This window comes from Dendrobates tinctorius, unplaced genomic scaffold (assembly GCF_039654945.1).
Source record: "Dendrobates tinctorius isolate UK_male_01 unplaced genomic scaffold, ASM3965494v1 ptg000105l, whole genome shotgun sequence".
Classification (NCBI taxonomy): domain Eukaryota; kingdom Metazoa; phylum Chordata; class Amphibia; order Anura; family Dendrobatidae; genus Dendrobates; species Dendrobates tinctorius.
This window is the reverse complement of record NW_027361773.1, coordinates 10,187,884-10,200,633: the sequence shown is the minus strand read 5'-3', so window position 1 is coordinate 10,200,633 and position 12,750 is coordinate 10,187,884. Positions and strand designations below refer to the sequence as shown.

At 42.1% G+C, this 12,750-nt stretch overlaps 1 protein-coding gene across 2 annotated transcripts in view; it reads left to right on the top strand.

The window, feature by feature from the left end:
- Positions 1–12,013, top strand: part of RBM17 (RNA binding motif protein 17) — a 58,971-nt gene extending 46,958 nt beyond the window's left edge. For both annotated transcript variants that reach the window (XM_073589046.1, XM_073589047.1), the window contains exons 11-12: positions 9,271–9,343; positions 11,763–12,013. In XM_073589046.1, coding sequence (XP_073445147.1) covers positions 9,271–9,343; positions 11,763–11,860 — 171 coding nt within the window. In that variant the 3' untranslated portion in view covers positions 11,861–12,013. The remainder of the gene's footprint in view (positions 1–9,270; positions 9,344–11,762) is intronic.
- The last annotated feature ends 737 nt before the right edge of the window (positions 12,014–12,750 follow it).

The following is a 12,750-nucleotide window of genomic DNA, read 5'->3' as shown; positions in this document are numbered from 1 at the left end:
CACATATGGGGTATCAGCGTGCTCAGGACAAACTGGACAACAACTTTTGGGGTCCAATTTATCCTGCTACCCTTGTGAAAAAAAAAATTGCTAGCTAAAAATCATTTTTTTTGAGGAAAAAAAATATTTTTTATTTTCACGGCTCTGCGTTATAAACTTCTGTGAAGCGCTTGGGGGTTCAAGGTGCTCACCACACATCTAGATAAGTTCCTTAGGGGGTCTAGTCTCCAAAATGGGGTTACTTGTGGGGGGGTTCCACAGTTTAGGTACATCAGGGGCTCTGCAAATGTAACATGACACCCGCAGACCATTCCATCAAAGTCAGCATTTCAAAATGTCACTACTTCCCTTCCGAGCCCCGACGTGTGCCCAAACAGTGGTTCCCCCCCACATGTGGGGTACCAGCGTACTCAGGACAAACTGGACAACAAATTTTGGGGTCTAATTTATCCTGGTACCCTTGTGAAAATAAAAAATTGCGCACTAAAAAATAATTTTTTGAGGGAAAAAAAATTATTTTTTATTTTCACTGCTCTGTGTTATAAACTTTTGTGAAGCACTTGGGGGTTCAAAGTGCTCCCTACATGTCTAGATAAGTTCCTTAGGGGGTCTAGTTTCCAAAATGGGGTCACTTGTGGGGGAGCTCCAATGTTTAGGTGCACAGGGGCTCTCCAAATGCGACATGGTGTCCGATAACGATTGGAGCTAATTTTCCATTCAAAAAGTCAAATGGTGCTCCTTGCCTTCCGGGCCATGCCGTGCACCCAAACAGTGGTTTATGACCACATATGAGGTATCTGTGCACACAAATTTTAGGATCCATTTTATCCTGTTGCCCATGTGAAAATGAAAAAACTAAGACTGGTTTCACATTTGCGTTTTTTTGCGCTGGAAAAAAACGCATACCTGCGCATGCGTTTTTTCCCCTATATTTAACATGGGTGCGCATACCTGCGCGCTGGTAAGCGCACGTATGCGATTTTCATGCGCTGCGTTTTTTTGGGGTGTGCGTTTGTATTTTCCAGACGCAGCATGTTGCATTTTTTGGCCCTGCAAAAAAGCGCATGCGCACGTATGCGCACGTTTTGCGCTAAAATTGGCCATTATAGCCTATGGATGCGCATATGTGCGCACTGGCATGCTCATGTATGCGTTTTTTTGCACATGCGTTTTTTTTTTTACCATTAGTTTAGACAATGGAATTTAGGGGTTTGGGTAAAGTTAGGGTTAGTTAAGGGGGTTTAGGGTTAGGGTCAGGGTTAGGGTCAGGGTTAGGGTTAAGTATGGTTTGGTTAAGGGTTAGGGTCAGGGTTAGGGTTAAGTATGGTTTGGTTAAGGGTTAGGGTCAGGGTCAGGGTTAGGGTCAGGGTTAGGGTTAAGTATGGTTTGGTTAAGGGTTAGGGTCAGGGTTAGGGTTAAGTATGGTTTGGTTAAGGGTTAGGGTCAGGGTTAGGGTCAGGGTCAGGGTTAGGGTTAAGTATGGTTTGGTTAAGGGTTAGGGTCAGGGTTAGGGTTAAGTATGGTTTGGTTAAGGGTTAGGGTCAGGGTTAGGGTTAGGGTCAGGGTTAGTTAGGGTTTGGGTTAGGGTTAAGTATGGTTTGATTAAGGGTTAGGGTCAGGGTTAGGGTTAAGTATGGTTTGGTTAAGGGTTAGGGTCAGGGTTAGGGTTAAGTATGGTTTGGTTAAGGGTTAGGGTCAGGGTTAGGGTTAGGGTCAGGGTTAAGGTCAGGGTTAGGGTTAGTTAGGGTTTAGGGTTTGGGTTAGGGTTAAGTATGGTTTGGTGGGGCGTGGCCTGCACGCTGATGGCGACGGCTGCTTGAAAGGAGAGCTCTGTGCTTCAGCAGGATAAACCAGCTCTTATCAGCTCACAGATAACAGGATTACCAGCTACAGGAGGTGTGAGTAACCCCAGCCCTTAGTGATGCCTAAAGGGGGTTTTACACTAAGCGATATCGCTAGCAATATCGCTAAAACGTCACTGGTTTTGTGACGTTATAGCGATATTGCTAGCGATATCGCTATGTGTGATACTCACCAACGACCGGCTCCCCCGCTGTCCATCGCTGATCGCGCGAGAATGTCCGGCTCCATTTCTCGTCGGGCACTTCCTGCTGAGACTTCCTGCTGTGACGACGAGCGACGCTGGACGCGGGCGGGAGGACGCAGGATCGCTGTGTGTGAATGGTAAGTATCGTGCGCTGCGTCGCTGCTGCATCGCTGTGAGATCTTTCTGTGTGAAAGCTCACTAGCGATCATTTAGCGATGCACCAGCGATCCTGACCGGGTCGGATCGCTGGTTGGATCGCTGGTGCATCGCTAAATGTAAAAGGGCCTTTAGTTGAGACCTAAAAAAACTGGCACTCCAGCCAAGCTGACAGACTTCTACCCCCGGGATAGGGAAGTCTCCTCACCTAGCAAGATGGCGCTGGCTTCCCACTCAGCTTCTTCCCACTCCTCACAAGGAGATACAGGCTGCGTGAGAGGCAATACAGGCATTCCTCTGACAGAGGAAACAATGCAATCTCTGCTGAAGACGCTGAGGGCTTCCCTACAGGGTGATCTCAGAGAAATAGTCAGAGAGCTGAAGGAAGAAATCAGGTCTCTGGGTGATCGCACAGAGCATGTAGAAACTAAAATGGCTGAATTTGCAACATCACATAACAATCTGATAGATGCTAACACAGCTTTGGAAAAGGAGGTGGAGGCATTAAAACTTAAAATCAGTGATATAGAGGACAGATCCCGAAGAAATAACCTAAAAATCAGAGGGATTCCCTCATCTGTAGCAGATAAAGAGCTCCATGAATACTTCCACAAGTTTCTGCAGCTTATACTTCCTGGATGGGACGCCAGAGACCTGATAGTGGACAGAATTCATAGAGTCCCTAAATCCAAAGGCATAGATCCAGCTCTGCCTAAAGATGTCCTGGCTAGACTTCATTTCTATAAAACAAAAGAAGCTGTGCTGTACACACTGAGGGAAAGTCCAGCCCTGCCAGACACTTTCATGGGACTAAAAATCTTCCCAGATCTTTCTGCTACAACTCTTAATAAAAGAAGAGGATTCGCCCACCTTTCTAAACTCCTTAGAGATCAAGACATTAAGTACAAGTGGGGTTTTCCGGTGAGGATGATAATTTTCAAAGATGGAGGCACTTACATATGTCATACTCCTTCTCAGCTGGGCAAATTGCTGGATGACTGGGGAATAGCCCACCCACCAAACCCTGGCGGGCGGGAGAATCGAAGATCTCCAGACAGGATTAACCCTGAATGGTCAGCAACTTAGCTGGGACTCCTTCCTGCTTATGGCACCTGCTGTCCTTGCTCCTGTGACACGGGATGTCACGTAGCCCCCCTGATGTTCTCGCCTATGGCGAGCGGTTATACTCCGGTCACCCTACTCGGGGCAAACCGGTGTTGATGGAACTTTTTTGTTTTTGTTCTTCAACTCAAAAATGTTCTTTAATTTTTTTCAGAAATTTCTTTCAATTCCTTGTTGGTCTAACCCTTCTCATCCCTGATGGCGTTCCTAGGAATTCAACCCCCCCTGCGGCTCCAATATGAAAATTAAGATATTGTCTATTAATGTGAACGGACTCAACTCCCCAGCAAAAAGGTCAATGATGTGGAGAGAGGTGAAGGCATCTAACTGTGATATAGCGTGCATTCAGGAGACCCACCTTCTTTCCACAGATAATAAACGGCTACTTCATCCCAGGTTTCAACACGCCTTTTTTGCTAATGACTTAAAAAAAAGAGGAGGAGTGGCCATTTTAATAAAGAACTCAGTGGCCTTTAAATTGATAAATGTCAGTTATGGAGCGGATGGAAGATATATTATTTTGTCTTGTTATATTAACAGTGTCCCTTATACCTTGGCAACGGTCTACTCCCCAAATTCATCGCAATTGACCTTTGCTAGGAAATTTTTCCAAGCATTCAAGGATACTGCCACAGGGGCGGAAATCATCTGTGGAGATTTTAATATACCTGTTATACGCTCCATGGATTGCTCCAACATCAACATCTCACATGCTAAGGAACTTAAGCATCTCATCAATGAATTCCATTTTCATGACATCTGGAGATATTTACATGCATCAGAAAGAGACTATACATTCTTCTCTTCCAGGCATCGCTCATACAGTAGAATTGATTTCTTTTTGGTCGACAGCAAATCTATAAGTAATTGTGTTGCAGCTGATATTGGTTTAATCACTTGGACAGATCATGCGCCGATCTCTTTGTCTGTTCAGGGTGGCTTTAATGTTCTAAATTCCCCCAGGTGGAGATTGAATACTAGCTTGCTTGGTAGGCAGAAGGTACATGATGAAGTAGAGTCAGTGTTAACAGAATATTTCAAACTTAATAATAATGGGGAAATTTCTGACGAGACCCTGTGGGCTGCTCATAAAGCAGTAGTCAGGGGGCAGTTCATAAAACTGGCCTCCATCCAAAAACGGCAAAAAGACGCAGATATTAAATATATATTAACCCGTATTCATCACCTTGAATCCCTGAATAAAGCCAAAGCAACCCCTAACTTGACTAAAGAAATTGTAACCCATAGATTTCAACTAAGATCCCTACTCCTGCAAAATTACGAACATAATCTAAAAAAAAATAGATCGACATTTTATGCTATGGGGGATAGAGCGGGGTCCTTATTGGCAAGAAGGACGAAAAAACGTGAGATTCAATCTAAAATAGAATTCCTGAGGGACCCAAATGGAACAATCACTAGACATCCCATTGAAATAGCAGAAGCATTTGCGAAATATTATGAGGCCCTGTATAATCTAAAAAATGATTCCAACACGTCACAGCCGACTCAAGTGGATATACAGGGCTTTCTAGACACCCTGGATCTTCCCCGGGTCTCAGATGAGCAATTAGAGGAACTTAATCTTCCCTTTACTACACATGAAATCCTAGGTGCCATCAAAATGACTAAGTCTAACTCTGCCCCGGGCCCCGATGGGCTGCCATACGAATATTACAAACAATTTACATCCACTCTGTCCCCCTTTATGTTAAAAACCTTCAATTTTTGGCAAAATAAAGGGTCAATTTCCCCAGACAACTTGGAAGCGATTATTATCACGCTACCCAAGCCAGGGAAACCTGCAGACACCCCGGGTAATTTTAGGCCCATTTCACTCCTAAATTGTGATGTTAAAATTTATGCCAAACTAGTGGCGGATAGACTTCATAAAGTGATCCCGGCCTTAGTGGCTCCAGATCAAGTTGGTTTTGTGACAGGCAGGCAATCTAAGGATGGCACCAGACGGATGCTTGACTTGATTGGACTGGTGGAGATATCGGGTGAACCCAGTGCATTCCTGTCTCTTGATGCTGAAAAAGCCTTTGACAGGGTGCACTGGGGATACCTGGAGAGAGTTCTAACAAAATTCGGGTTCTTGGGAAGAATTAAGTCATCCATTCTAGCTCTCTACTCTTACCCAAATGCGTCAGTGTTGGCATCGGGGTTTCTGTCATCTAAATTTCAAATAAGTAATGGCACTCGCCAGGGGTGTCCATTGTCTCCCGCTATTTTTGCTTTAGTGGTAGAACCTCTGGCGGAAGCTATACGAAAAAACATAGCCATTTCTGGTATAAGAGTTGGGGAATTTGAACATAAACTTGGTTTATATGCAGATGATGTGATAATTTCCTGTTCTAACCCTGTAGTTTCGATTCCAGCAGTGGTGAACACATTATCGAACTTTTCTAAAGTGTCGTATTATAAGCTTAATGCGGCAAAGTCTTTGATATTGCCGTTTAATGTACCGGTGGAAGCCAGGAGTGCGCTGGAGGGGGCCTTTCAATTCAAATGGTGCGACAGGGGGATACCTTATTTAGGTATTAAGCTGACACCATCGCAGATGTTAATTAAAGAAAATTTGGAACCTCTGATCCAAAATTTAGAAAAGGAATTGGGAAGGTATGAAAAAATATCGTTGTCCTGGATGGCCAGGATACAGTCCTTTAAAATGGTTTTCTTACCCAAAATATTGTATGTACTCAGATGCTTACCCATCAAAATTTCTCACAAAACCCTGATGAAACTTCAATCGTTGACTAACAAATTTGTCTGGGGTAATAAAAGGGCCAGGGTCGCAGGTAAAGTGTTATATCCCCCATATGACTCAGGGGGACTGGGCACCCCAAACATATCGGCATATTATAAAGCCTTACTAATTGAATCACTAAAGGAATGGTGGCGTCCAGGTAATTCACATAGATGGGCTCAGATTGAAAATTTCCTGTCCCGCCAGGGCTCGGTCAGAAGAATGATGGAAGCAGAATATTTGAGCCGTTCACGGTTCTCCCCGTGTGTTCCCACCATGTCAGCTTCCCTGGAGGTCTGGCGAAATGACTTGATTCATAAGATTCAGATTCCTCTTTCAGAGATTTCCCTCAAGTCCTTGGAATCTCAAATCCCCTTTTTGAATCTAGCCAGGTGGGAGGGATCAGGCATTACAGTGCTGGCGGATCTATTCTCTGATTTGGGTGTTAACCCCTTTAATGAAATAGTACGGAAACACCCCTCTTTAAAGGGTTGTTTCTATCAACACATCCAAATTAGTCATTTTCTGGCCTCTAAATTTCCTCTAAAGTCAAATCCTCTGTTACCTACAACAAAGGCTTTGGTATTTAAAAAGATAATTAAATCCAAAGGTATCTCCTCAACATACAAATGGCTCAATAACCCCCCCGAAGAGCAAAAATCTCCTTATATGAATAAATGGGACGTGGAGTTGAATGTTTCTACCTCTCCTTCAAACTGGCACTCGGCTTCAGCAAATATCCAAAAATATTCCAAGTGCATAAATCATCTGGAGCAACTGAAAAAAGTACACCTGCGATGGTATCGGTCCCCAGCCAACTTAGCACAGTTCCTCCCAAATTATTCGCCACATTGTTGGAAGGGCTGCCTCCAAAGGGGTACTCTTGGTCACTGCTGGTGGGCTTGTCCCAAGGTTTTCTCGTTCTGGCTGGAGGTGTTTGGCCTGATGGGTGAGCTGACAGGCAATACTATTAATCCGAATCCGGGTCTGGCAGTGCTAAACGTGGGTATAGAGGAGTTCTCTTGGGAATCCAGGGGATTATTGGTTCACATTCTAGTTGCTGCCAGATATTGCATAAGTAGCTATTGGAAATCCCCAAAGACACCTACATTAGCTGAACTATATAACCGAATTAATCTCCATTGCCAATACGAGTTCTGTCTGGCTCACTCCATCCGCGCCAAAAACAAAATACTTCAGACTTGGGACACGTGGCTAAACTCTGTATATGCATCCCCTGTCAGGCATCTGTTTCCAGGGCAAACTGTCTGAGATTAATAAAATGGGTCAAATAGGGTCAAAGAGAGTGTTACGCAGGAAGTTCATCCGTACCACATGTCAATATTCAAGGTGTTTATATCTATGTTGTTGTTACTGCTCGGGCTACCCTGAACGCCATCTAATTCCCTAGCTCCCCCCCCCTCCCTGGTTGCCTCTTTGCAACCATCCATGGTTCTCCCCCCCACCTCTTCCTCCCTTCCCTTTCTTATCTTCCTTTCTTACTCTCTGGTTCTGGTTGTTTGAAACCCTCGTTTTGAGGATTAAAGATTAAATGGTAGGATTGACTTTATACGTATTAGGTGTTGATTAACCAAAAAAAAAAAAAGTTGTAACTTGTATCAGACATGATTGTTGGTGGTGTGATGGGAAATGTGAATCATAATCAAAAGATATACTACCACGTGTTACAGCGTTGTTCTCTTTGTGTATTAATGCCATTGATACCTGAATTTTTTCCCTTTTCTAATGTAACTTCCTACAATAAAAATTGATTGGATAAAGTATGGTTTGGTTAAGGGTTAGGGTCAGGGTTAGGGTCAGGGTTAGGGTTAAGGGTTAGGGTTAGAGTTAGTAAAGTCATGGTTTGGGTTAGTGTGAGGGGCCACCTAATGTTGGAAAAAAACGCAAACGCGGTAAAAACGCACTAAAAACGCATACAAACGCATAAAAACGCTGCGTTTTTTTCATGCATGCTCATAAAAATGCTTGAAAAAAACGCAACAGTTGTATGCTTTTGTATGCGTTTTTTCAATGCGTTTTTTTTGCGGGAAAAACGCGCTGCAAAAAAAAGCAAGTGTGAAACTAGCCTAAAAGAAAATTTTTGTGAAAAAAAAAGTATTTTTTTTTTTTTACAGATCAATTTGTGAAGTACCTGGGGGTTCAAAGTGATCACTATGCATCTAGATAAGTTCCTTGGGGGCAACCGCTAAATATTCCAGCATATTTTCCATTCAAAAAGTCAAATGGCGCTCCTTCCCTTCTGAGCCGTGCCGTGCGCCCAAACAGTGGTTTATGACCACATATGAGGTATCGTTGTACTCAGGAGAAATTGCCCAACAAATTTTAGGATCCATTTTATCCTGTTTCCCATGTGAAAATGAAAAAATTGATGCTAAAAGAAAATTTTTGTTGGAAAAATTAAAATGTCCATTTTTTCTTTCCACTTTGCTTTAGTTCCTGTGAAACACCTGAAGGGTTAATAATCTTCTTGAATGTAGTTTTGAGTAGCTTGAGGGGTGCAACTTGAGTGTAACTTTTGGGTATTTTCTGCCATATAGACCCCTCAAAGTGACTTCAAATGTGAGGTGGTCCCTAAAAAAAATGGTTTTGTAAATTTTATTGTAAAAATGAGAAATCGCTGGTCAACTTTTAACCCTTATAACTTCCTAACAAAAAAATATTTTGTTTCCAAAATTGTGCTGATGTAAAGTGGACATGTGGGAAATGTTATTTATTAACTATTTTGTGTCACATAACTCTCTGGTTTAACAGAATAAAAATTCAAAATTTGAAAATTGCAAAATTTTCTAAATTTTCACCAAATTTCTGATTTTTTGACAAATAAACGCAAAAATTATCAACCTAAATTTACCACTAACATGAAGCCCAATATGTCACGAAAAAACAGTCTCAGAATCGCTAGGATCCGTTGAAGCGTTCCTGAGTTATTACCTCATAAAGGGACACTGGTCAGAATTGCAAAAAATGGCCTGGTCATTAAGGTCAAAATAGGCTTGGTCATGAAGGGGTTAAAAATCACAATGAAGCAGATAGTGGTTTTGCTACGCTTCTTACTGGTATCAGTGGCACTATTCTTATTGCTGGTCAGAAAATGGCCATACTCCCAAAGACACCATATTTGTGTAACAGAAGTGACTTCATAAGCTAATGGTCATAATGTTTGTCTTTTTATTAGATCCCCGGTGCTCCAGACGATGAGGCAGTGAGGATATTTTTGGAATTTGAGCGAGTGGAATCCGCTATAAAAGGTACACTGCCGGGAGGCTCAAATAATTACAAAGCCAGTAATGGGGGCTACTTTTTACCTCTTAAGGGCCTGTCACACTAAGCGATATCGCTAGCAATATCGCTATAACATCACTGGTTTTTATGACGTTATAGCGATATTGCTAGCGACATCGCTATGTGTGATACTTACCTCCGACCGCTCCCCCGCTGGTTATCGCTGATCGTGCGAGAACGTCCTGGACCGCTTCTCGTCGTCAGCTTCCTGCTGTGGAGACGAGCGACGCGTGGACACGGGCAGGAAGATGTCAGGATCGCCATGTCTGACAGGTAAGTAGCGACCTCCAACCCCTGCTATGTCGCTGGTGAGATCTGCCTGTGTGGCAGCTCACTAGCGACAACTTAGCGATGTACCAGCGATCCTGACCGCGTCATATCGCTGGTCGGGATCGCTGGTACATCGCTAAGTGTGACAGTACCTTTAGGCCGGTTTCCAATGTCCACTTAAGGGTGCAGCCACACACTGCAACTGACCACATAACAAAAATACTACACGTCTGTGATGGGCCAATGTACACATAATTATGAAACAAAATCTGGCAGAAATTTGCCAATGTGTTGGGTGGAGTTTTGGCCGCACATGCCCAGCTGCCATGTTTTCTCCTGAGAGTGCTAGTATTGCTGCATGCAGATTATGCTTATTGATGATCTGTACTTGCAGCTTGAAACCGCGGCAGGTAGAAGCAAAGTACAAAAATGAGTGGTTACTGCCGTCCGGCCACATCCTGTTTGGGCATCTAAAGATATTGTCTACAAAATTAAACGAGCGACAGGAAAATAATCTCACGTCTGTTAGATTCATATAAATAATCATGGAAATATGGTCATTGGAAACCATGATTTTAGCTGTGTACTGCCATATTGTTGTATTGAACATTGATTCTATGTACAACTGCTCTTTATCAGTACTTTATATTGTACTTTTTCCTTAGCATTTTCTTGCCCAATGTTGTCATTATGCCCACCATGGTTTTCTTATAATTCAGTGTAGCGCTCTGTTGTGGATCTGTTAAGAGCACGATATAAATTAAATAAAGTTTTACATTGCTACTTTCAGCAGACATTTATTACGTGGCTTGGTTTCATGCATTTTCCAAGTTGCGGAAGAAATGGTCCTGGAGTTGTATTGATGCCTTTATGCTATGCAGCGTTATATGATCACAATGTTAATTTGCATTTGGTTTCACACATTCTTACCGTTAGACACTCGGAGCGTTATTGGAGACAAAAACAATCAGAATTGCATTGCATGGGAACAAGAGAGAACAGTCACGAGGAATGTTGATCACTTTTCATGCTTAGAATAGAATAGTTTCTGGATTTACAAGTTAGTCTGTATCAGAATAATTGGTTATTGATGGAGAGCAGTTCTCATATGATCGGCGTATCTCGCAGCTAGACGTGCTGCTAATGGAGCTCTCTAAAAAGGTCACCATCGCTAGGTGTTGTGAAGGACACAATAGTTTGTACATTTTCACTGATGTCATTCCCACACAAGCACATTTCTGTCCGGCGTATGCAATCAGTCATGTAAATGTTTGCGTTCCCTCTGAAAGCATTTTGATTTAACTGGTGACATTGTGTCCATAGTGATGTGATACTTTATGGCCATGATATATTGTCGTTGTCATGTGACAGAAAGGCTTTTCCTGACATTTTAAGTGGCATAATAAAAATAACCATACCTCGCTTCTGAAATCCCACACTCCATACTCGTCGGTCATGTATAGTGCCTGCACGAGAATAGCTGTAGGGCTGGTGGCTATTATCGGTGAGGCAGTGATGGAATATTAGGGGAAATTGAAAAGTGAGTTCTGGTCATAAAATCCTGGACAACCCCTTTAATTCTACAAGGCACATTGTCTGATGGTGATCATTACAGTGTTGTACCCTAGATCCACAGAGGATCCCAGGATAAATGCAAGCAGAAGAAAATGACCTGATAGAAATAACTAACCAGAAGTTTTCATTACTTGAACATTTGATAACATTTTTATTGTAGGCTTACATGTCTTTAATACTTTTTTTTTTCTTTATATTAATAGTTGTTTGATAAAGTGTCCTGACACATGTATACACGTGAATGTTTGGCTTGGCTGATCTTTCATGTATTTTTACTGGACAGGTCGGTCGAAGAAAGCTGCTGTCAGACAGCAGAGCAAAAGTGTCATGTTTAAATTCACATTGCTCAACCATTATATCTCCAGACATCATTTGTTGGGGAAGAGTTGAGAGGCTGTCATACACATTAGATTGTCACACAAACCCTCTGATTTCGGGGGCTTCTGCTGACTGTAATCTAATTTGTCTTGGAGGTCTTCATTGGACATGAGATTGCACAGTCTGTTCAGATCATTGAAGACTTGTTTTCTTTTTCTCCAGCTGTGGTGGACCTCAACGGGAGATATTTTGGAGGTCGAATAGTGAAGGCTTGCTTCTACAACCTGGACAAATTCAGAACTCTGGACCTTGGAGAATAACTCTGACTGTAGCCCTATACTTTGAGGAGACTGCTCCCCTCAGAGTGCTGTGGACTAGGGGTGTCATCTACTTTGATGTAAATTTATCACGTTTATTGTGATAAGGTTTTTTTTTCTTGTTTTTATTGTATTAAAGAACCTTTTAAAACCGCACCTATCTTGTGTCTTTGTATGGTTCTCGCTCTCCATTCAATCCAGTTATGTGGTTTTTGTCAAGATATTGTAAGATTTCCCTCTAAATTCAGTTTAGTTTTCTGCAGTTTTAATCCGTTCCTTTTGTCCAACTGAACTTTAATTTTTTTTTCTTCCAAAATTGAGGATTTAAGGATGAGATTTGTAGAAGATAATTTTTCAGTGTCACCGTTCCATCTTAGGTCTGCTCTGTGACTATTGTCTAGTATCGGAAACGAAAATTAAAATCCAGCATCACCTCCAGTATAATATTGCTTTGTGCCAAGAGTTTTAGATTAGTAGCAATGTTTAGATACATTTCTTAAGTTGTGTATAAAAGATTTTTGTTTTATAGTTTTCAGTTTCTAAATAAAGTTCTCGCTTCACTGGACCTTTGGCTTCATTTATCCTAAAAGAATTAGCATTTTACACAAAGCCAATTATGCAACACAAATGAAAATTCTAGTAAAAGGACATCAGGACACGTGGACATCAATAATAACGTGTTCTGGTTGCTAAAGGTGCTTGTACGAACACCTAATTATTACTAAATTCTCTAAAAGCTGAATCAAATGATATAATCATAAAATAACCAATATACTTAAATGAAGAATAAGTGTTGGGGCCTATCTATTAATCGTTTCAGGTGTACATAAGCCAGCCCCTCGTCATTCAGTGTGCTTATACAATGTCTGTGAAGAATGGTTTATTCCAAACAG